The 26,598-nt window shown below is 34.2% G+C and overlaps 1 protein-coding gene across 9 annotated transcripts in view; it reads left to right on the forward strand.

Moving 5' to 3' along the window:
- The first annotated feature begins 8,442 nt into the window (after nucleotides 1-8,442).
- Nucleotides 8,443-26,598, forward strand: part of LOC107858495 (uncharacterized mitochondrial protein AtMg00810) — a 62,968-nt gene continuing 44,812 nt past the window's right edge. Inside the window, exons 1-5 of one of the 9 annotated variants that reach the window (XM_047404756.1) lie at nucleotides 8,443-8,838; nucleotides 9,047-9,075; nucleotides 10,270-10,338; nucleotides 12,776-12,845; nucleotides 12,957-17,598. In XM_047404756.1, coding sequence (XP_047260712.1) covers nucleotides 8,811-8,838; nucleotides 9,047-9,075; nucleotides 10,270-10,338; nucleotides 12,776-12,845; nucleotides 12,957-13,069 — 309 coding nt within the window. In that variant the 5' untranslated portion in view covers nucleotides 8,443-8,810 and the 3' untranslated portion in view covers nucleotides 13,070-17,598. The other 8 variants (XM_016703166.2, XM_016703165.2, XM_016703163.2 and 5 more) reach the window with 8 other exon arrangements.

Below are 26,598 nucleotides of genomic sequence, written 5' to 3' on the forward strand. Positions count from 1 at the left end.
AATATGTCGACGGTTGAAGGTAGGGATTGAGCACTTGTGGCAATAGATGGTGGTGAAAGTCATGATGAGAAATTCTCCTAAAAATGGTTCTTAATAAATAAGGAACTAAATGCTATTAGAATCATAAAAGAAAGATTATTTAATTTAAAAAAAGTCATAAAATTGGATTAATTTAATTAAGATATATGATGATATGATTTTAAGAAAAAAATTAATGAATAGTCCTGACTGTGACTTTTGTCTAAACACATTCAACAAACAAAAACAAAAAATATTTCTGATGCATCAAATTCCTCATCTATTGCGATTGATGAATCAGTTAAAAGAAATAAATAAAGCTCTTTAAACAGATGGTCGATTTATAGAAACAAATGGTATATCTATTGAAACAGATGGGTTATCTGATGTAATAGATATACAATTTGTTGTCATAACTCAATTAATAAAAATGGTTATTAAAGAAAAGAAACGAAACAGTTATTGAAAACCAGGTGTATTCAATTTTTAAATTGAGAAAAAGGTTATTTAAATTTAATAAGCTGAAAAGTCATGACTTGTCACAATAATAAAAAACTCACCAGCTTGATTTAATTAAGTCATTTCTTTTCACAGAAAAGAATAAGGAAATAAATGATAAACACAATTTAAACCGTAAAAAACTCACCAGAAATATTCTTGTTTTTAAATCTTCTTTATTAATTTATATAATTAAAAAGTCAGAAAATTTGAATGTCATGAAGATAATTTATTTTTTTTAAAAAAAAATATATATTATATGTTGCTACAGATATATTATCTGATGCTACAGGTTAACTATTTGTTGCAATGGATGATATATCTGTTGTAACAGATAATTTATCTGATGCAACAGATATATAATCTGTTGTCCAATTCAGTATAAAAAAATCGGTTGCTGGAAACAACTAATTATTTTAATAATTATAAAGCTGAAAAGTCATCACTTATCACAATATTGCTTAATTTAATTAAGTCATAACTTTTTACAGTAATCAAGAATGCCATTAATAAATGGAGGTGAACAGTTCCGATTTTTTGCCTAACTCATTCAAGTTCAATCCTCTACAAATAGGTCCCTCCTTACTCAGTTGTTCGTTCTACTACACACTATTTATTCCTTGCTCTTGTTACACCTTCAACTACTTTCCCTTCAAGGACTTGATAGCTTTTTCCTATCTCTGGTAAGTTTTTTTCTTAATTTTTGTGTAAATATTTGTTGTATATTACATTACATTCGAATTTTTTCTTTTCTTTACTTTTGTTTTTACGTGTGTTTTATCAACTTATGCGTTTTCTAGATATGGTTGTTCCTATGTGGGATGTCGCTATTTTAGGAGATGCCATGCGGGAACTGCAGAAGAAGGTTCATGACCTACATTAGGAGTTGGCCGCCGTCAGAGTAAGGATGCTGAGGGAGATCCGCAGGCTGAGGAGGGCACTGCTGCTGCCCGTTGAAGATTGGCCTGCTGTCCATACAAATAATAATGATGATAATAATAATTAAGCTTTTTTTTTCTTTTATCTATGTATTTTTTTTGTTTGTTTTATAAAAAATTATGTTTGATGCACTTGACTTTTTATTTCTTATTTAATTTCCGTGCTGTCTATTTCTATTTCTTAACAAATGGCATGTCAACAATTAAGGAATAATTTGATTCCAGTATCAATAGAAAGAACATATGAGTTATCTGTTAGGTTTGTGTGTGACAGGAGCTGTATTTTGTTGTTCGAAACATATTAGTAATCTGATGAAACAGATTATTTATCTGTTGAAACAGATTACTAATCTGGTGCAACAGAATACCCATCTATTCAATTCATATTATAGGCACCTAGAACCCATAAACATAAATCCAACATGAGTCTACTGTTACAACAGAACATTTATCTTGTGCCGCAGATAATGGATCTGTTTAAATAGATTGCTCTTGTATTCCATTCATGTTCGCGTGCAAGCTATTGTTGAAAAAACAACACACTAGCAGTTATCCAGATTCAACTAAAAAGCATAATCTGACTTAGCAAAGTGTCCTCTCAAGTAAATTCCAAAGTTGAAAGTAATTTACGAAATAAAATTTGACATAAGAATTTGGTCAAAGAGCAGCAGTTGGGGTAACAACAACAACAACAGCAATGGTCAACAAGAAGAATATAAAGAGGATAATGAAGTATAAGATGATGATAATGAATTAGAAGATGATGAATAAAGCAGCAGCAACAATGAACAACAAATATCGCGAAGAGAAAGAAAATAACAACGGATGAGGAGGGAGAAAAAGTGCATTTTTTCCCTTCGTTTCCCGTTATATATTAACTAACATTTGAATCAAAGTGTAAATTTTAAAACTTGTTAGTTATTTTGAAATTTTTCAAACTTTCTTAAACCATAGTTAAGTAATTGTCACGTCTACTCAATAATTAAGACTTATGTCACCTACACCTCATTTTAAGTCTCTTTTGTCACCTGTGGCCCAAACCCCCTTGTTACTCTCCATTATCCTTATTATTTCACCTTTTCCTGTTTTTTTTTTGTTATCTTGGATTTTTCTCGTTTTTGTTTGTCTAAAAAATTATTATATTTTATAAAGTAACAATAATTTAAAATATACATATTGTGTTTAAAATTTTAAAATAATTACATATAGGACTAATGAGGGTTTGAGAATTATAAATTATTTAGATATTTGAAATAATTGCAAAAAATATAGATATTATTATCACTATTATTATTTTATTATTATAATAATAATACTTATAGCCACTATTATACATACTACATACTACTACTATTAGTTGTTGTTGTTGTTGTTATTATTATTATTATTATTATTATTAATAATAATAATATTATATCATCATCTTTTATATTATTATTATTATTATTATTATTATTATAGTTTCTCCCTAATTTAATATTTAAATAAATTATATTCAGATATATTATGTAATATTTAAAGTTTAAAAGAGTTAAGTTTATGAAAGAGTAGAAATCTATTTAGAACTGTTCAACCATGAATTTTTATTTTTAAGCTAATGAAAAAATATTTATAATAAAGGATAATGTATTTTCAAATTCAAATATTTCTAATTTTTTTAATTCAAAAATTCTATTACAATACAATTAAATTTGTCCTAAACACTGCCAAATGGCTTCTCTATAGCTTGCCACTTGGCTAATTATGGTGTTTCGCACTCCGATTTATAATATACTAGTATAGATACTCGCGCGATGCGCGGAATAATTTTTTATGATTATTCATTAAAAATATAACTTATTCACATAAAATTAATTAAGTTTTACTAAATAAAATTAACATATTTCTAAATCAATGAAATATTAAAAATAATCGTTAATAGTAAAACTACAACTGATACTTAATAGTACATCACAATTATCATTACTTTACATGTTTTGATATAAGTAGAACAATATCAGTAATTTATTTTAATATTCCATTGACTATTTTTAAAATAAATAAATATAAAATATTAAATAATTATTAGTTTTGTTTTTGGACTTTTAACTTTATATGTTTAATCAACTAGTGTTGTAATTAAATGTTTTACCTTTTATTTCATTTTTTAATCTATTAATTCATCTTGAGCTGCTAACTGTACTTTTTAAAAAAAATATTGTCTTTTTAATTTCATTTCAAACTAAGAGTACTTAAATTTATAATTACAAAACTTGTAATTCTAAATTTTAGATTTACAACTTCAATTCAAAAACAAATTAAGCTAGTACAATTTATTTTTTTCATTTAAATTTCAGACTTTATTCTATTGTTATAACTTTTTCATTGTTTGATTTCATCATTAATATCTTTAAGTATTTTATTTATACTTATTATTATATCTTCTATATTAATTCAATTAAAAGCTTTTATGCTACTCTCAAAATCACCCATCCCACCAAAACTCACATCCATCCCCCATCTTTACCCAACCACCCCACTCCAAAATTTTATTTGATTTTTAATTTTTAAAATTTTTGTTGAATTTTCTTCTAACCCCACTCACCCCTAATCTTCCCCCTTCCCCCCCAAATATATAAATAGATTTTATTTTATTTCTATAAGAACTTTTTCTTTACACTACCCATCCCTAATCTCCACCATCTACCCCGGTTCTCTACCCAACACCTCCCTACCCCCGCTTTTCAGAATTTTTTATTATTTTTTTTGATTTTTTTTTCTTACCCCCACCTCCTACCTAATCTAAAAATAAATAAATATTTTTACTCGTTTTTAGAAAAAAAAAAAGAATTCTATTCCCACCCCCAAACGCCGCCTAACCCAACCCGCTCTATTCCTACCACTACAATTATCTATCCTTACCCTCCCCATCACAATAAATCATATTAGGTAATTTCAATTGCAACATTGCATTAAACATATTGCCTTCATGAATATTTTTGAATTAATGCTGTACCTTTATTTAAGATCTCCAAATTCTGCAATTTGACCAATTAAACATATTTCCTGAACAACATAATAACAATTAAGAAGACAAATATTAGATTTCATTAAACTAATCAATAAGATATTTTTGAACCTTAAAATTGATATAAATGAAATCGTGGGCATTAAAAAAATAAAGACACTGAACTATAAAATAAAAACAAAAGAAAAAAGAGGAGAAAAAACTATTATTAATAGTAGAGAAAGGGAGATAGAATGAAATATATTTCCATTTATATTTCTAGTTGACATATTCATTTGAATAAAAAAGGGGTTGTAATTTTAAATTTTTAAAATAAGAGATTGTATGGGGTTACAATATCTGATAGGATAGGCTTAGGAAATTGTAAAAGAGTTTTAAATAAACTCTACCATATATTTTTGTTTATTTGTTACAGAGTTATTATCTAGTTCAAATAAATTAATAAAGTTATCTCTTTATATTTCAAAGCTTAATTTTTCAATAGTATCTTTTATGTCTTTTTAATTTAAATTTAAATTTTTAAAAAGTTACTAAATATCTAAATAAAATTTGCATACTGAAAAGGTATTTTCAAATTCAATTTTGAATATGATCTTTTATATTTTCTTCAATTCAAAAATTTGAATATTTCATTTTAAATTTAAACCTTTATTTATCAATTCATTATTTGAGTTATAATTCAAAATAGTATCTCCAATATAGTCTCTATCATTTATCTTCATATAAATTTAAAAAACCATATATATTGAGGGACAAAATGAAAAGCCTAAAATTATTTATTTAGAAATGAAGTATTATTATTACTACCACGGGTACTATTTTTTTAAAAGTTATTATTATTATTATTATTATTATTATTATTATTATTATTATTATTATTATGTCACCACAACATTATTATTGCTATACACGTTTTCTAGTAAGCATTATCACTACAGACTACTATTTATTATTATTATTATTATTAAAATAACTAATATTCAAATATATTTTATTGTATATAAAAGGAAAAAAAGTATTGAGTAGTAAGAGTTTATTTAGAACTCTTTAACCATAAGTTTTGTCAAAGTTACTAAATAACTAAATAAAATTTGCATACAGAAAAGGTATTTTAAAATTTAATTTTGAATATTATTATTATTATTATTACTATTACTATTATTATTATTATTATATACATACGTACTACTGCAATCACAAATTAAAGTTTAGACTATTGTTTATATTTAAATATATTTTATAACATTTAAATTTTATTAGAAATAAGTTTGAAATAGTATATATCTATTAGAAGTCTTTAATTATTAGTTTCTATTTTTAAGATAATGAATTTTTTTTTTGTAAAAGGATAATTTATTCAAATTCAAATACTTAATTTTTTCAATTCAAAATTCTTATTACGATATTTTTAAATTTATATTAAAAATTGCCACGTGGCTATTTTAATAGCTTGACACGTGGCATCTTGTCTTGCTTATGTTTTGCTTTTATATATAGATATAGATATACATAAATAAAAATATTTATATACTCTTTCTGTTCACTTTTTTTGTCACATTTTGATTTAACATATTCATTGAGAAAACAATTATTGATATAATTATTTTACCATACTACCTCTATTAATTGATATTTAAAGTATTATGTCTTGAAATGTTTAGAGAATAGACAATTAATTCTAAAGGTAAAACAAAAATAAATCCTTTTGTCTTTTTTTTTTTTTTTTTTTTAATTTTGTTAAAGAAAAAATTACAAAACACCACAACTTATATTTACTATACTACATAAAATCCCTTCTCTTTTAATTAATTACTTAGAAACCTTTTTTCTTTTTTTTCCTTAAACCGATTGATACATATACTCAATCACTAATACTCTCCCGTCATCTCCAAGACATCAACTGGGTTACAAGCTAGTGGTTGAAGTGCGGTTACTTAGTTTGAAGCTTACTATTGTGAATTGGATTATTCTCCCCACCTTCAACTTCAATTTCAATTTTTTAAGGTTTACACACTTCTCTCAAACTCCACTTTTTTTTTTCAATTTTTTTTTTGGAGTTTGCCTTTAAACATCAGTTTTATTGAAATTTTTACTAAGCATCCAAAGAACTTTTTCAAAATAAGTGTATATTTGGTGGCTCGTCAGTGAGGATTTACTATCGACATTGGCCGAAATTCGTCAATGGAGGTTGAAGATGACGATGTTAATGGAGATATATAAAAATGATTTATCTGTTAAGGAAATTCAGAAATACATAATAATGATGTATTTGATTAAAAAGGACAAGAAGATACATTATGCTTGTCGGACATTGTTGATACAAAAGCGATAAATGTGAAGATACATCTCAGAATCCTCTAAAAAGGTATAATCAGTATGTATCTGGAGTAAAAAAATATGAAGATAAATTGAAGAGGGGATGAAGATACATTATGCTTGTTGAATTTCCGAATTCGATACATAAGTCTTATATATTTGTCTTAAAATATGTTTAAACTAAAGTATCAAAATTCGTTTGAATCAATGTATTCAATTATGTATCAATGTGTGTCTATTTTGCTTAATTTATACTGAGATACATCAGATATATGTATCAATATATTTCAGCATGGATACATTAGATTTATGTATCGGTGTGGATGTATGAAACGTGGTGTTTTACCGATTGGCTAGTTGGAGCGACAGTGATGGTCACAGTTACATATTTTTCGACGGAGAAAAGGATTTTGATTTTTCGGTATGAAATTCAACCGAAATAGTGATTAGCGATTGAGAGTTTAACGGGTTAGAGCTTGAAACGATTTTGAATATTTTGGATTTGTTGTGGTTGCTCCGACAATGCAAGTTCGTTGGAGATGTTGCCGCTCATTGTTGCTTGAAGAAGCATGATCCTTTTTTGAATTTCAAATTTTATCATTAACTGAATAAATTTTCTTTTTTAACACGAATTAATTTCTTGTTAGGATGTATCGGTTGTCAAATTGTGTATCTAAAAAATCAAAATTAAGGACTTTATGTAATTTTATTAAAAGAAGGAATAAAACGTAATTATGAGTAAACTTGAAGGTATTTATGTAAAACGCCCTTTTCTTAATTAAAAAGTTAGGCTAATAAGCCCATTTATTAAAATAAAATGATCCAAAATATTTACAACCGGCCTCAGTTGTGACCCGATCCATAAATTCAACAAAAAGATCAGACAAAAAGGACTAAAACTCGAGATTCATTGTTAAATGAACTCTTCAAGTCTACTTTTTAATTAAATAAATTTCGAGTTTTTTTTAGGGAAATGACCCACTTTTTAAAGTTTAAATTTATTTGTGATTTAAAATTTATTTACAAATTTAAAAAGTTACAAATTAGTCCACAAATCACCATTTTACAGAATCTAAACAAATTCCCTCCCACCAAAATCTTTTACACATTTTATGAATTAGTCCAAAACCTGATTTGCGATGGACAAATCGATTATCGATCCAACAGATTGATTATCGATCCAATCGATATATAGACAAATTGATTATCGACCCGACCAACATATGGATATATAGATTATTAATCCGACCGATCAAATATGTACACAAATATTTTTTAAAAAAATGATACTAAAATTAAATGAGAGTAGAAAACGTACAAAAAACGTACAAATTTGAGAGGAGATAGAACATTTAGAAATAAAATACTAACTTTAAAAAGGAGAATTTGGAAGAAACAATGAGTTTTTAGTAAGAATAGTGAAGAAAAAAGTTAGCGAGAGGAAAAAAATAATTTGAAATTAAGAAAATGAGTTAGAGTTTTATGTTTTAAGTATAATTTATAAATAGGTTCCATAGTTTTTAATATATTATTATAGTTCAATTCTTAGTAAAGTTATGCTTTTATTTTATTTTAAAATGAGAAAATTAATATATTATTATAGTCCAATTCTCAATAAAGTTATGCTTTTATTTTATTTTAAAATAAGAAAATGACAGTAGGCCATTTTGCTATACACTTAAAAGACCTGTTAGCCAAATTTCCTCCTAAAGCTCCACTCCTAGATTAGGAAAGTTGTTGCAGCTCTAGACCCTTCTTCTCCATTCATCTCTACACCTTTTTCATGATGAATCTACTCCTCAAATCGACCTCCATAGTCTTCTACGTCCATGTCGCTGATTTACCTGAAAAAAACTAAGTAATTTTGTTCTGTAGACAAGAAAATTTTCGATTCTGAAAGTGCTGATCTTGAATTCATTTTGCTACTGACTGAACTGGACTATCACTAAAGCTAAAATCTTTTAGATCGTCTAATTAGTGCACAGGTCCGTTCGATTGCTTTTTTGTTTTTGCGTTGCCAAGGTTCCATACAAATGAATCGACCCACGGCTGCATCTTTTGGTAAGCTTCCTAAAACTAATAACTCTTGTTTTCTTTTCCCTCAATCAGTGGATTGAATCTCATACAAGATTAATACCACCACCAGATTTCAAGAAATAAAAAATTTGAGCCACGAATTTTGAATCTTTGAATTATTTGGACTTGTCGCATGGGTGTAAAAATGAATATCCAATTGTTGGCTAAGCTAAATCCTTTTCAAAATATGAAGGTTTTCGTTTGGCATCGATGCTCTCACAGGTTCGAATACACAAACCCTTTGAAATGCTTCAACCTTACTTATTTCTCATGGAATAGTCTTAGCTGCTTACTGGTACTTGTGCTTTAAAATGCCCCACCTTCTTCAAATCGTATAATTACTGTGATACCAAACCTGCACTGATTGTCTTATTACTTATGGAGCGCCTTGTCTGTCTAAATTATAAATTCTTTTTCCTTCGCTTGGTATGTCTTGATATTGACTAATTAAGAAATCACCTGCAAAAGGAAAAACTAGGTTAGTAAGAAAATCAGCAAGAGCATTTCCTTCCCAAAGGGAATACTGTACTCTTGCTGTCATTGTCTTCAATAATCTGCATATATGCTCAACTTCCATCACCATACTCCAAGGGGGTTTCTAAATATTTTCCAAAAACTGTACCATTGTCAAGGAATCCGATTCAATAGTAATCGGACTAATCAAATGTTCTTTACAATACTCCAGGCATTCTCTAATAGCCGTAGCTTCAGCCACCATGTTAGTAGTATCTTGAATTCTGATCCCTTTTGCAAACACAAATTGCCCAGATGAATCCCTTATACAAAAAGCTGCAGCGCTTGGGCTTAGTTTGCCTTTTAAGTATCTATCTATGTTGGACTTAAATCAGTGTTCAGAAGGAGGGTTCCATCTTACAATTGTAAACTTGTATGAAGGCATGTTTCTTTCTAGGAAATTAACCATCTCAGGCCATGTATATTTTCAGCTAATAAACTTCTTAATTAGACCATTACCTCTCTAAATGTCTTTCTAGTAGTAAATATTCCTCCATGTAGGATAATATTTCTTTTTTTCCTAATGATCCAAAGTACTATCAAAGGCACAACTTGCATTACTGTTTTCAGTATTGGGTTACTTTGATTGTTCCACCACCTCCCTATTGTTAGAAAAGGAATAGCATATTGAATTCTACTTGGAAAGGGATTGTAATGTAGTGTCCTATTAGGAATAGGATTGGAATGTAGTGTCTATAAATAGGGTCTCAATGTAATAATTTAGAGACAACAATTCAATAATATTTTGTTCTCCTATATTTCTCACATGGTATCAGAGAAGGTTAGAAATATCAAACAAGATAACTCAGTCACCGTGCGTCAACTAAAAATAGGCTTGGACATACTCGTGGAATATGCTATTCTTTGCATGGTCGACCAACTAAAAATGCTCATATTGCTCAGGCTAACACCGCAGGTGATCAACGGGTGTATTTATCTGACAAGGAATATAATGAGGATCTTCAATATCAAGTAAGTAAGAATATATTTCTACCAATAGCCTCAGCTGCACAATCTCCTACCTTTGGATCATGGGTTGTGGACTCAGGTGCTTCTGATATATTTCTAGTGATAAATCACTTTTGTCTAATATTGTTTATTCGCAATCTCTTCCAGCTATTACTTTAGCTAATGGAATTCGAACAGAGCCAAAAGGAGTTGGACAAACCAAACCCCTATCTTCTGTCACTCTAGACTCTGTTCTTTATGTCGCTAGTTGTCCTTTTAATCTTGTATTTGTTAGTCGTTTGACACGTGCCCTTGATTGTAGTATAACTTTTTTTGATGATTCTTTTCTAATACAGGACCGCAAAACGGGACAGACAATTGACATAGGACATGAATCACAAGGCCTTTACCATCTTACCGCTTCAAATTCCTTCACAGCATGTTCCGCTACATATCCTCCCAACCTTATTCACAAACGTTTAGGATATCCTAGTCTATCCAAGCTACAAAAGATGGTGCCTAGTTTGTATAGCCTATCCACATTAGATTGTGAGCCATGTCAACTTGGGAAACACACCCGTGCTACATTTTCACGTAGTATTGAAAGTTGCTCAGAGTTTATTTTCTCATTAGTTCATTTCGATATTTGGGGTCCTAGTAGAGTCAGTTCACCGTTAGGATTTCATTACTTTGTTACTTTCATCTTGTAACCTTGTGCTGTGCTTTACTATGTGTTTGTGTGGTACCGCGTGTCTCGAGCCGGGGGTCTATCGGAAACAACCTTTCTACTTTTTCAGAGGTAGAGGTATGGACTGCGTATATCCTACCCCCCAGACCCCACCAGGTGGGAATACACTGGGTTTGTTGTTGTTGATTGACTTGGGTTTACTTAATGAAAGATCGTTCCGAGTTATTCTCTATATTCAAAAGTTTTTATGCTGAAATACAAAATCAATTTGGTGTTTCTATTCGTGCTTTTCGTAGTGATAATGCCTTAGAATACTTATTCGCCCATTTTCTGGAGTTTATGACTCATCAAGGAATCATTCACCAAACATCATGTCCATACACCCCTCAGCAGAACAGCATAGCAGAAAGAAAAAATAGGTATCTCATTGAGACTGCTTGCACTCTTCTCATTGAATCCCATGTTCCACTGCGTTTTTGGGGCTATGCGGTCCTCACATCTTGCTATCTCATTAACAGAATGCCATCATCTTCAATCCAGAATAAGGTTCCCCATTCCATACTATTTCCTCAGTCACATCTCTACTCTATCCCCCCTCGTGTTTTTGGGAGCACATGTTTTCTTCATAACTTTGCCCCAGGAAAACATAAATTAGCTCCTCGTGCTCTCAAATGTGTCTTCCTTGGTTACTCTCGAGTTCAAAAAGGGTATCGATTGAATTCACCTGATCGGGGTCGCTACCTTATGTCTGCTGATGTCACATTCTTTGAATCTCAACCTTACTATACATCTTCTGATCATCTTAATATCTCTGAGGTTTTACCTATACCTCCAGTCTTACCCACACCAATCTTTGAGGAATCTACGGTTACTTCTTCATCTCCAGTCACAGTGCCACCACTTTTGACTTATCACTGGCGCCCATGTCCAATATCAATCCCAGATGATTCATGTCCTGCGCCTGACGTTTTCCCCACTGCGGAACTGCCTCTTCCTAGTCAATCGGTTGCACTTCAAAAAGGTATAAAATCCACTCGTAATGCTAACTTCTTGAGTCATCATCGTTTGTCATCACCCTATATGCTTTTGTATCATCTTTGTCCTGTATTTCCATTCCTAAGACTACAGGTAAAACACTTTCCCATTTAGGATGGAAACAGGCTATGATTGATGAGATGACTGCTTTACATACGAGTGGTTCTTGGGAGCTTGTTTCCCTTCCTGCAGGTAAATCTACTGTTGGTTGTCGTTGGGTTTATACAGTCAAAGTTGGTTCAGATGGTCAGGTTGATCGGCTAAAGGCTCGCCTTGTTGCCAAAGGATATACACAGATATTTGGGCTTGATTGTAGTGACGCGTTCTCTCCCGTGGCTAAAATAGCATCAGTCCGTCTTTTTCTTTCTATGGCTGCCGTTCGTCATTGGCCTCTTTATCAGTTGGACATTAAGAATGTTTTTTTTGCATGGTGATCTTGAGGAAGAAGTTTATATGGAGCAACCACCTGGTTTTGTTGCTCAGGGGGAGTCTTGTAGTCTTGTATGTCGATTGCGCAAGTCACTCTATGGTTTAAAACAATCCCCTCGAGCCTGGTTCGGAAAGTTTAGCACAGTTATTCAGGAGTTTGGCATGATTCGTAGTGGAGCTGATCATTCAGTGTTCTATCGCTATTTTGAACCAAATCTGTGTATTTATTTAGTGGTTTATATTGACGATATTGTTATTACCGGCAATGATCAAGATAGTATCACTAATTTGAAGCAACATCTCTTTCAGCATTTTCAGACTAAAGACCTTGGCAGATTGAAATACTTTCTAGGGATTAAGGTTGCTCAGTCCAGCTCAGGTATTGTTATTTCTCAATGCAAGTATGCTTTAGACATTCTTGAGGAAACAGGAATGATGGGATGTCGACCTATTGACACTCCTATTGATCCAAATGCTAAACTTCTGCCAGGACAAGGGGAGCCACTCAGTGATCCTAGAAGGTATAGGCGGTTGGTTGGAAAGTTGAATTATCTCACAATGACTAGACCTGACATCTCTTTTCCTGTGAGTGTTGTGAGTTAGTTTATGACTTCCCCCTGTGATAGTCATTGGGATGCAGTTGTTCGGATTTTGCGATATATAATGTCATCTCCAGGTAAAGGACGACTCTTCGAGGATCGAGGTCATGAGCATATCATTGGATATACAGATGCAGATTGGGCAGGATCAACCTCTGATAGACGTTCTACATCTGGATATTGTGTTTTAGTAGGAGGTAATTTGGTATCTTGGAAGAGTAAGAAACAGAGTGTGGTTGCTCAATCTAGTGCCGAAGCAGAGTATCGAGCAATGACTGCAGCAACTTGCGAGCTGGTTTGGATCAAGCAATTGCTGAGAGAATTAAAATTTGGAGAAACTGGTAAGATGGAACTTGTATGTGATAATCAGGCAGCCCTTCATATTGTATCTAATCCAGTGTTCCATGAGAGGACCAAACACATAAAGATTGATTGTCACTTTGTCAGAGAAAAGATACTCTCGGGAGATATTGTTACAAAATTTGTGAAGTCAAGTGATCAACTTGCAGATATCTTCACCAAGTCCCTCACCAGTCCTCGTATTAATTACATTTGTGACAAGCTTGGTACATATGACTTGTATGTACTAGCTTGAGGGGGAGTGTTAGAATAAGAATAGGAATAACATATTGAATTCTACTTGGAAAGGGATTGTAATGTAGTGTCCTATTAGGAATAGGATTGGAATGTAGTGTCTATAAATAGGGTCTCAATGTAATAATTTAGAGACAACAATTCAATAATATTTTTTATCCTATATTTCTCACCCCTATGTTGGGTTTCAAGAAAGGACTTTGATGAACACCTACTGGCCTTGAATAATTATGCCAAACTGATTTAGCCACCTCTCCATTTAGGAGATGTTCAATAGTCTCCTTTTAAGGAATCAAACAACACCTACAATCTGTTGATAGATTAGAATTCCAAGAGTTAATTAAGTGAGCAGCAACAACCTTACCTAGCCATACCTTTCAGGCAAGGAAAGAAATCTTAAAAGGTAAACCAGAATGCCAAAGATTGTTGAAGTCTTCATTTAACTCTTTCTTATTTCTGAGTAAGTTCCACACACTTTTCATACTAAAGCAGCCGGACAAGGTCCGCCATGGTCTATCTCCTCCTTCTAATAGTTGGGATTTACTCAAAGTGTTACTGATGTGATCTACCAGAGACTCTGAAAATCCTTTCTTGCGTATTATGAAAATCTCATCCTTCTTCAGTAAAGAAATCCATAAAATCTCTCATCTTATGACATGAATGAACCTCAGAAGGTAGCTTGTATAAAGGACCAAGATTAGTCTAGTTATCAAACCTTTACCAAATGCTAGATGAACCACCTTTAGGTTCCCACCTCAAATAATGCTCACTTTTCTTCCTATTCTCTAGCATGTATTTTCAGAACTGATAGCCTCTTTTCCATTCCACTAGAGCATGAATCTGTTTCTTGCAGTGTTTGGTCCTTAAAAATTGGACCACAAAGAGTTATGCATCCTAAATCTCCACCACAATTTTCCATACAAAACCTTAGATATAACAACTAATGATCTAAAGCCCAATCGCCTTTTAATTTATGAAGGCATACCTTGGTCCAAGCTGATCAATGTTTGCTTCTTCCTGATTCCTTATTACTCCAGAAAAACTTAGCAAATATCCTCTGAAAATCTTTTAAAACACAAATAGGAGGGATAATTCCTGATAAAATATATACTAGAATACTCTAAAGTACCCTAGTAATAAGCACTTCCTTACCCATAAGATAACATTTTACCCTTCCATGCTTGAAGTTTCCTTTCACTTTGTCCAACAACTCAGCATAATCTCCTGTTCTTTTCTTTTTGTGAGTAATAGGACACCCCAGATATTTCATAAGAAACTTTGCTCTATCCATACCTATAATCTAAGCAATTTGAGTATCAGTTTTTCCTATTATATTTTGATGAATGTAATACAAATTCTTGTCTTTATTCACTTTCTACCCTGACTGCTTCTCATATTTCTGTAAAGTAGACATAATTTTTTCTAAAGAATAGGCATTAGTAGAAGAAAAGATAATAGTGTCATCAACATAAGTTAAGTGATTTAGATTAGAACTCCACTTAGGCATTCCAAACCCCACAAATTGCTGATACTTAAATAATGAGTTCAGAGCTCTAAATAACACTTTCGAGTATAGAATGAATAAAACAGGGGATAATGGGTCCCCTTTGCTTCACTTCTCTAGTAGAGTGAAAAAACCCATGAGATTGCCCATTTATAAGCATTGTGTAATATTTATTAGATATCAGCCTCCAGACCAGATCAACAAAGTTATTAGCAAAGCCCATTTTCCTCATCACCTTTATAGAAACAACCAAGAAACTCTATCATAAGCTTTTGCCATATCTAGGTTAATGACAACATTAGAAGGTTTTCATTTCTTGCTAATGTGAGTAATCAATTCCCGGGTCAGCAAAATATTCTCTATAGTTCTCCTTTCTTTTACAAAACCAGATTGATTAGGGGAAATAAGCTTAGGAAAATCCCCTTCCAATCTATAATGAATAATTCTAGATAGGATCTTATTAACAAAGTTACTCAAACTAATTGGTCCCATATCTGTGAAAGTTTTCATATCAAGTTTCTTAGGTATAAGGACAAAATTAGTGTGAGTAATAGATTTGGGAAGTGAATTACAAGAGAAAAAATCAGGAATCGATCTTATAATGTTTGGACTCACTCTATCCCAACATGTTTGATAGAATTTGTCTGATAAACTATCAGGCCCACAAGCACTATCCCCACTCAAATTAAACACAACTTCCTTCACCTATTCACTATCAGGAATAGAGCTTAAAGCATCATATAATCATCATGAATCAATTCTGGAATGTGATTTAACAAAAATAAATCTGTCTGATCTCTATCTTGCCAAAACTATTGCTGATAAAAATCTATAGCCTCATCTACTATATCTTTTGAATCTTCCAGCCATACACCCTAATTATTTTGAATCTTTTACAATTTCAATCTCCGTCTTCTCCTTTTTACCGGATTATGAAAAAAATCTAGTATTTCTAGTGCCATCCACAAACCAATCACACCCTTCTTTTTATGCCAAAAACTCTCTTCTAGTTTCAAGTATTGGTATATTTAGCTTTGGCTCTTTGCATCACTGCTCTATTTTCTGTTGAGGGTATCTCTTTAAATTATTGCTTTTTAACTATAGCAATTTTCTCTTTGATCACCCACTTTTTTCTTAAGAAGGGACACATGAAACACTGGATGCACCTTGGATTCAGATGGTAGGTAGTGCTAACCTTTAGGAAACAACACCAATTCTAGCAGTGATTGCTTAAGGTCCATAATACTTGGAACTAAGTTTGAGATTTTTTCTCAGAGCTAAAGAGGTCTGTCCATATGGTTAGAGCTTCAAGTAATATCACAACTGCAAATGCTCTATCTGTCCTCTTGTTATCAGCATAATACTTCATTCTTGCTTTTGCCTTGGTCAAGTCGTCCTTAAGTAATTGTAAAAATTATTGTTCTGCATTACTACATCTTCGGCATCTTGAACTATGTTCTCTAAGAGTGGACTAAGAGATAGTTGTTGATGAGTGTTGATAACGCTCAACTTACACGTTAATTTAAGTGCAAGGAGGTCTTTGTCAATATATTTACCCAACTTAGGAGTCGGGGTCGAATCCACGAGGAACAATGTGAGTGACGATTAAATTAGTTTGAAATGATAGATACTAGCTAAATTCAAACAAATAGTACAAAAAGATAAAAATGGGGCGGGGGATTTGAAAGGTATCACATGTAATATTTCTCTTTGGGATTTTCTAGTATTAATTCGGGGCTACGAATAATTAGAGTCTAGGTGATTAAGCATGGATCTTGGGATTATGCTTTCCTAGGGGCAACATATGCATGAGTGTGATAATTTGATTCAAATTCTAAGTGTTGGTGGTGTGGTAGGCTAGGTTAGAAATCCTTTAGGCTAGTTTGTCTACAAAACCCAAGCGTGTCACTCGTTGACCCTTTCGAGTGCTTAATGAATGCTTCGTTCAAAATCACCTAATACCTCAGTTAATCACCCCTATTTCTAGGATGGTGCGTAAAGTATAGTCAACTTCACAATCACCCTTATGTCTAAGATGGTGAAAATTAGTCAACCATGCTCATAAATTATTTATTATTACCTTGGTTCCCACATCCCTCTTTTAAGGATGATGTGGTTTCCAAAAGTTCACCCAAACCTCTATTTCAAGGACGGTTTGAGCTTTCAAGAGCTTGGGATCTTCATCCATCAAACCCCTTTTGGGTATTTGAGGCTTTCACCCACAAATCCTAGCCAATTTGCTCAAGCAATAATAGAATCCAACATCACAAACTTGCAAATGCACAAACAAATTACATCTCACATGTATTTACACCCTATTCTAGCATAATCCCAAGAGGAAAGACTAGCTACTTATAAGATAAATAAGTAAAGATTTTACCCACCATCTCCATTGATTTGATTTGAGAAAATCTAAGTGAATGTTACTTCAAACTATTAGATCCAACAAATCTTCAATGGGAGTTCACTAATTCTTCACTTGGAAGTGACTCCAAAATATTCTTCACCCAAAATTTATACAATATTTTTTTCTCCAAGAATGGAGGCTACAAACCCTAGAACAATATTCAAAATTGGGGAAGATGGAATATTATCAATAATAGGGTTTGAGTCTTCTTTTTGTCAAATTTGGGATCAACCACGTACATTCATAATTCTGCCCTTGGGCAGCTCTTTTTTGCTGTGTCGTGATCGCATAGGCTTGACCGTGACCACGATAGGTTGACCTTCTTGACTGACCGTGATCGCGGTCCTATAACCGCGATCGCGATAACTGAGGCCATTTCTGCTCCAGATCTTTAATTGCACTTTCTTGCCTTCTTTTGATCACTTTTACGCTCTAATTCACATCTTTATATTTCATCAACTATGTGCCTGCAAAATGTGGGTATTAGTGCATTCAGTCACAATTGTCTCATTTATTCATTCAAAACACAGTAATGTGCACGAATATTGAGTGCAAATGAGTGGTAAAATCACCACTCATCAAGTGTAACCGTACAAAGCCTTAAATGGTGTACATTGCAAACCAATGTGGGAATTAGTATTATACCACTACTCTGTAGCTGGTAACAATTGCTTCCACTGGTGAGGTTATTAGCCGCCATACAACAACAACAAAAAACCCAGTGTATTCCCACATAGTGAGGTCTGGGGAGGGTAAGATGTACGCAGTCCATACCTCTACCTCTATAGAAGTAGAAATGCTGTTTCCGATAGACCCCCGGCTCGAGACACGGAATACTAAACAAATTCATAGTAAAGCATGGAACAAGATGGCATAACATAAATATGACACCCACAAGTAATAGTAAACAGACTCGTAATAAAGCATGAAACAAGGTATCATAACAAGAATAATACCCTCACCAAGTAATTCCTTACACTAGCGACCCAAACTGACCCTAGCCTTCTGCCCTAATTCGCGTCTTCCAGATCTTCTTATCTAGGGTTGTGTCCTCAGTGAGCAGTAACTGCTCCATGTCCCGCCTAATCACCTCTCCCCAGTACTTCTTCGGCCTACCCCTACCCCGCCTAAAACCATCCAAAGCTAGCCTCTCACACCTACGAACCGGGGCATCCATGCCCCTCCCAATCACGTGTCCGAACTATCTCAATCGGACTTCCCGCATCTTATTCTCCACTGGAGTCACACCAACCTTCTCCCTGATAGTCTCATTCCGAACTCTATTCCCCCTAATCAGCCCACACATCCAATGCAACATCCGCATTTCCGCCACCTTCATTTTTTGAATGTGGGAGTTCTTAACTGGCCAACACTCTGCTCCATACAACATGGCCGGACGGATTGCCACCCTGTAGAATTTGCCTTTAAGCTTGGGCGACACCTTCTTATCACACAACACCCCTGAAGTGAGCTTCCACTTCATCCATCCCGCCCCAATACGGTGCGAGATCTTCTCGTCAATCTCACCGTTACCCTGAATCACGGACCCGAGATACTTGACACTATCCCTCTTACATACCACCTGTGATTCCAACTTCACTACCACCTCATTCTCCAGCCTCACGTCATTAAACTTGCATTCCAAATACTTTGTCTTGCTCCTACTCAACCTGAACCCTTTAGACTCAAGAGTTTGTCTCCACACCTCTAATTTATCACCCCCCCTCCCCCCCGCATCTCATCAATCAAAACTACATCATCTGCAAAAAGCATACACCAAGGCACCTCTCCTAGAATACGCCGCGTCAACACATCCATCACCAAAGCAAACAAAAAGGGACTAAGAGTAGATCCCTGATGCAATTCTGTCAAGACAGTAAAATGCTCTGAGTCTCCTCCCACCGTTCTCATGTGAGTTTTAGCTCCATCATACATGTCCTTAATTGCTCCGATATATGCCACCGGTACTCCACTCACCTCCAAGCATCTCCAAAGCACCTCCTTGGAGACTTTGTCGTATGTCTTCTCCAAGTCGATAAACACCATGTGCAGGTCCTTCTTCCTTTCCCTATACTGTTCCACCAGTCTCCGTACCAGGTGAATTGCCTCCGTCGTCGAGCGGCCAGGCATAAATCCAAACTGGTTCTCCGAAATAGACACTATCCGTTTCAGCCTCACCTCGACCACTCTCTCCCAAATCTTCATAGAGTGACTCAATAACTTAATACCCCTATAGTTATTGCAACTCTGAATGTCACCCTTGTTCTTATAAAGAGGGATCATAGTACTCCACCTCCAAGCCTCGGGCATTTTCGCCATACCTCTATTAGCCGCCATACACCTAGAATAATTCTCTAAACACCTGTTCGCTCTTTTAGTTTGTCCATTACTTTATGGATGGTAAGCAGAATTAAAATACAGTTGAGTGCCCAATAACTTAAACAAAGCTTGCTGAGAGTTGTTCACAAACACCTTGTCCCTGTCAGTAACAATAGACTCAGGGTTCCATGCAAGCTACGAATTTTTTTCCAAAAATTATTAGCAACTGTAGTTGCAATAAAAGGATGTGACAAAGTAAGGAAATTGGCATACTTAGTAAACCTGTCAACCATTTCTAAGATGACATCTTTAGACTTAGATTTCGGCAAGCCTTCAGTAAAGTCCATAGCTATATGGCTCCAAGCTTGATTAGGGATGGTCAAAGGCTATAATAGTCCAGGGTAAGCTAAGTTATTATCTTTGTTTCTGTGACAAATGTCACAACTAGAAACATAATCATTGACCATCATTTTCATTTTTGGCCAGTAAAAGAACTGAGCCAACCTCTTCAATGTTCCCAATCTTTAATGTTCCCGACTGTCTAGAATGCCCCCAAGTGGTGTGTTATAAAAGGAGGAAATCAGTTTTTGCCTCAGGTTTCCATTTGATCCAAAATATGCCTTACCCTTCTTTTTGAGAATGCCGGCTGAGTAATGCCACAAGCTAGGTCCATTAGAGTCTACAACCATTAGTGTCACAATATTCTACACCGGAGCTTCTTCTATATAATTGTCTATCACCTCTTGAATACATGCAGTATTACAAATGCTGATAGCCAACAACTGACCTTGTACTTAGCTTTCATGCCTACTACCCCTTTCTATTGCCTAGACAGTGCATCAGCCACCATATTCTCGACTCCCTTTTTTATATTGGACTTGATAATCAAGTCCTAAGAGCTTGGTTAACCCCTTATGTTGAATAGGTGAAGTCACTTTTTGTTCTAGTAAGTATTTTAAGCTATGATGGTCAGTCCTCACTATGAAGTGCTTCTATCAGTAGCACTTAGAAGTTCCATGTATCCCTTTTCATATATTGGCCTTTCTCTGTGCTTCAATGCCAACACCTTACTAAAATAAGCTATTGGTTTACCTTTCTGCAATAGCATTGCACCAATGCCTCCATGACTAGCATTTGTCTCCACTACAAACTCTTGTGTATAGTTAGGAAGAGCTAATACTAGAGTGGTGGTCATGGCTTCCTTGAGTTCCTTAAATGCTATCTTTGCTTCTAGATTCTACTAAAAGGAATCCTTCTTCAATAGGCTAATGAGAGGCTTGCAGATGAAACCACAATCCTTGACATACCTCCTATAGTAACCAGTGAGACCAAGAAACCCTTTGAGAGCCTTAGTGTTGTAGGTTTAGGCTAATCCACCATGACTTGAATTTTTTGAGGATAAGCTACTCCATCCTTATTATTTATATGCACCAAATACTCCACCTGTGGTTGACCAAATGAACATTTGGACTTTTTTTCAAATAATGAATGAGTTTTGAGGGTAGCAAACACTACTCTTAAGTGTTGAATATGATCAGTTGTAGTAAGGCTATGGATAAGGATGTCATCAAAAAACACTAGCACAAATTTTCTCAAGAAAGGTTTAAAGATCTGTTTTATGAGAGCCTGGAAGGTTGCTGGAGCATTAGTGAGTCCAAATGGCATCACCCTGTACTCAACTTTAGAAAACATAGTAGCACTACATAATTCATCCAACAAATCATCAACTATTGGAATTGGATACTTGTCTTTGATAGTAATATCATTTAAGTCTCTGTAGTCTACACAAAATCTCCATGTTCCATCCTTCTTTTTTACCAAAAGAGTAGGTGATGAAAAATTAGACTTACTATGCTGGATCAATCCACTAGTAAACATGTCTTTCACTTGTTTCTCTAGTTCATTCTTTTGATGATAGTTGTACCTGGAAGGCCTCAAATTGACTGGCATAGCTCCAGGTTTTAGAGGAATAGAATGGTCCAAGGCTCTAGCAGGTGGCAGGGATTTAGGCTCAACAAACACTTCATCATACTTATCCAATACTTCCTGAATGTTTGCATCAATGGGAACTCCATTCTCATGTGGAACTTTGGTCATCATAAATAAGTGAGCATTGAGAGCTTGAACCTTCTTCAATATCTTGCTCATTGAGCAACTTGATTTCATCCTCAAACTACCCTCCTCAAGTTAACCAGGTAGTACTAGTTTGTTACTCTTCCTTCCAATAGTCACATACCTCCTTTCATGGTTAAATTTAGTCAGATTGTGCTTTTTCATCCAATCATTTACCAATACAATATCACTCCCCCAAGAGGAATTATGAGCAGACCTTCCTTGCATTTTCCATATAAATCCCTTACAATGTGAAGTGCATAGTACATAATTACCATCTGCCACAGTCACTCTTACCGGTTGGGCAATGGCTAGGTTGATGACCAGTAGCTTGAACTGTGTGTTCATCAATAAAACTGTGTGCTACCAGAGTCAACTGATAGAGATAGTTGCCTCTTCTTTACCGTGCCTCCCACTAAGATGGTATTTTCTCCTCTATTTTGGCATGTCAAAGAATTAAGACACACAACATGTTGTATCTCTTGCTATAGTACACTTTCTATTAATAAATTAGGAGGGTTTTAGTAATTTCAGATGCATCTTCCTTAGGTTCAACCTTTTCTAGGACAAGTTCAACCTCCACTTCCCCCACCATACAATTGAGTTGCTTCTTTTTGCAGATATGTCCAAGCCCATACTTATCACCACATCTGAAACACAAATGGTTGGCCTTCCTATATTCATATACTTTAGGACTAATTTTGAAAGTGTTATTCCTTACAGTCAGGCTACTAGTAGTCTTGTTAGCACTGGTTCCAGAATTAACCAATATTTGATTACTCTTGATAGTGGTCTTGTTCCTCCTTAAGGCAGCCTCAATAGCCATTTCCTGCAACCTAGCCTTCTCAATTGCCATCTTCAATGTGGTTGGTCTAAACATCTTAACAAAAAATCTGATTTGTTCTTTCAAGGCACCAATAAAGCTAGATAAGAAATGAGCCTCATTCAAGGATGGGTTCCTAATAAGCATTTGTGCCTTTAGATCTTCAAATCTACCCAAAAATTCATCAACTGTACCTGTCTAGATTAATTTGTTGAATTCCTCCACCACATCTTTGGCTAGTATCTCGCCAAACCTAATGATTAGTTCCTCCTTAAAATCTACCCAATTCACTACTACTTAACTAAACAGTAGTGAGTGATACCACACCTCTGTAGATCCATTCAAATAAAGTGCAACAGTGTCCACTCTACTTTCATCAATAATTCTATACTGCGTAAAATATCTCTCACACTTTCGTATTCATACCTTGGGTTCGTGACCTTCGAATTGAGGTAGTTCCCACTTGGGTGGTAGAATTGGAGCTGGTTGTCTGTTCCTGATGTTTTGAGCTGGATTGGGCAACAGTCCACCACCAATATGCTATCCTACAGGACCTCTTTCTAGAGTACCAAATCAATCAAGGATCAATTCTAGCGTTCCTTGGATTCCTACTTGCGTGTTCTTTACTTCCTGCTGTGAATTTAATAGATTTGCAGGCTGTTTATCATGCCAGGATAGCTTATCATCTGTTAACCTTCCAATGAGTATCCTCTGCCATCATTTACCACACAGGTTGTATGACCCGACTCTGATACTAGATGTTATGATCTCGATTGAGATATCAAATTAGATTACGGAAATTCAACTCAATAATACTTTGGGAATCTTTGGTTTTTCTCCTTAATCGAAAAATAGACAAAATGGATCTCAAATAAAATGAAAATAGAAACTATGACTAAAAATTGATAGGAAGAGGTGTCATTGAATCCATGAGAACCTGCAGATTAGATGAGAGAAGAATAAGAAAGAGATTTTGGAAGAAAAGAGAGAAGAGAGCATCAGAGAAAGAGACACGAAGAATGAGTGCCAATTTTCTGTTAGCCCTTTCTCTCTCCTCTGATGGGTATTTGTAACTACCCTGCCACGTGGCTCCATCACGATTGTCGCTTCCCTTTTAATTATTTCTAATCCTAACCCTTCATTCGTATTCTGCCAAATTCAAGTAAAAACTTTTTCCTCACTATGAATCCCGCTAACTACACTTAATTATTCCATAACCTTGGGTTCATAACAAGGGCACTTGAAATAAGTCACAAGATTCATTAACAGACTTAAAGTCCTCTACATTAGCATCCACCACAAGCAAGTCCCAATTGTTCTTCCCCATTAAGAACCACATTGAAATCTCTCTATCACCCAAGTGATGTTAATATCATTAGATAAAGAGTACACATATTACCATAACTCCAACCTCTGGCGACCATCACATTTATCATAAACAAAATTAGCACAAACCCTGAAATTTGAAAATTTTCTTGCAAACAAATAGTGATTTGCTGCTCTGTGTTACTGATGATGTTGATGTCATACCCATGATTTACAAAACCAGATATTTCCATTGTTATTATGAACTACGTGGGGCATTCTCAACCTTGTTTTGTATCTATTAATAGTTTTGATATGCTGAAAAGGTTTCATCAAAGACACAAAAACAAAGTTGTAAAAATTGTGCAACATTTGCACTCTTTGAAAAGCTTTTTGTGATTTTACAGACCTAATGTTCCAAATTAGTGCTTTAATTGTTCAACACCTTGTTGTGACACCACCTTACTTTTTGGTTGCACTCTAACAGGTAGTGCATTTTCACCATTGCCTTGTTTCTCGACTTTTCTAGCATATTTGACTGCATTGACCACTCTTGGGGACAAATCTGCATTTTTGAAGATTTGGTCTTCCTTTAAAGCCTCTTCCTCACCTATACCCTCTACTACACTTGTCTCTTTAATTTCCTCTGTATGAGTTAGAATATTATGCAGAGACTTATTAAGAGAATCAATATGTCCCAAAATAATTTGAGTATCATCAATTTGCATTACTATGAGAACCTCCATAATGGCCATGTTATCATTGTTATGCATGATCTTCTGCTCACTAAACTCTCCACTGATAACAACTTGTTGCTCATTATTTATTAGTTGTTGTAGTCGTTGTAACCGCTTCTATTACTGATGTTTTCTCTAGACTGAGTTATGGCTCAATTGGGTTTGTAGGACTAGATTGAACAACTCCAGTATTAGATCTTGTAACCTCTGTTACTACTTCAATTTGAGCATTTAATTTTCCCTTTCTCCCTGAAATATTTTATGTATTGGATTTGTATCCCCTGCTCCTCTTGATCACTTGCTGAAATCATATGATTAATTGTACTTCCTCCCTTCATACTATGGTTAGCAAATGCCTTTTGTATCTACTCTTTAGTGGAAGAATGATATTGCACTTGAGTAGTCATTTTTTGTTATTTTCTTCCTCTCGTTGCTGATATAATATCTGCTTGCATGTTGCATGTGTAACTTGGGTTGCTGAATGGCTTTGAGTATCGTTTTTCTTCTCCTCATCTTCTTGGATGTTAATATCAACTATTTTGGAAGGTGGGACTGATTTCCCTAATTCTTGCCAAATTGATGCTTCTGAAACCTCTTTGTGCGACTGATTTTGTGATGTATTTGCACCATCTGCAGTTGTCTTGTTCTTCATCTTCTTCTCTATGCCTCCTCGCTCATCCTCACTAACTTGTTCCTTCTCAGTTAATAATGCAGCAAAAGAATTGCTGATGTTAACTAGTTTGGCAGGAGAAGTTGCTTTATCATTGAACTTAACAACTATATTTCTTATCATATGTAAGCTTTTCATGACTCAGTCATGATGATACTTATCGCGACCTAGCTTGATAAGTAAGCTCAATCCCAAGAGTTGAGAAAATTAAAAAACACCAATAAAACAGAATATGATGAGACTTCTAGAATGAAATCAAAACGAAAGTCTGAAAGAAATACACAAATCCAATCTCAAAACCTAGTGCAGAGCATCTAATAGTATAGTTGAGTCTGAAATATAACATCTGTATCTGAAATAATAAAAGACATAAATAACAATAGGATGAGGCCTGTAAATGACTTTGGGTTTCTAGAGTAAGCCAGTACCTCGAGTCACCCACTATCTTATGCATGAACTCAGCCGCCTCGCATAGTGCTCGTACTGGATCTGCATCGAAAGAGCACAGCAGGGGTGTGTAAGATCTACTTGTACTAGTAAGTATCATAGACCGATTGAAAAAAGAAGAAAATAAGATAAGTAAAATATACTATGAGCATCTCATCTGCAAGCTAAAAAGTCCCAAATGGTAGCTCACACTGTCTCCACTAACAGATCTAATATATAAATACACATAAATGGAAACAATATTGATATACAATAAGAACAAGTCAAGGAACGAGGGAAATCAAGCAAGATGCGTGTGCAAATGTAATGCAATGTTATGTGAATGAAATGAATGGTGCAAGCCATCACATGATTTTCTACATACACCCACCGACTCAGCTCCCAGGTTGTACCCATGGGGGATTTTCTACCCATATATTATATCTTACATCTCAATCTCAACTCACCTCTTCGCTCGTGTTCATGGAGAGGGTTTTCATAAAAGTGTCATTTTCTTTTAAAAAATAATGTTCCTCAATGCTACCGATATCTCATGAATATATATGGATGGAATGGGGATGTAATGCTCACAATATATATATATATATATATATATATATATATATATATATATAT

Source organism: Capsicum annuum, chromosome 2 (genome assembly GCF_002878395.1).
Source record: "Capsicum annuum cultivar UCD-10X-F1 chromosome 2, UCD10Xv1.1, whole genome shotgun sequence".
Taxonomy (NCBI): domain Eukaryota; kingdom Viridiplantae; phylum Streptophyta; class Magnoliopsida; order Solanales; family Solanaceae; genus Capsicum; species Capsicum annuum.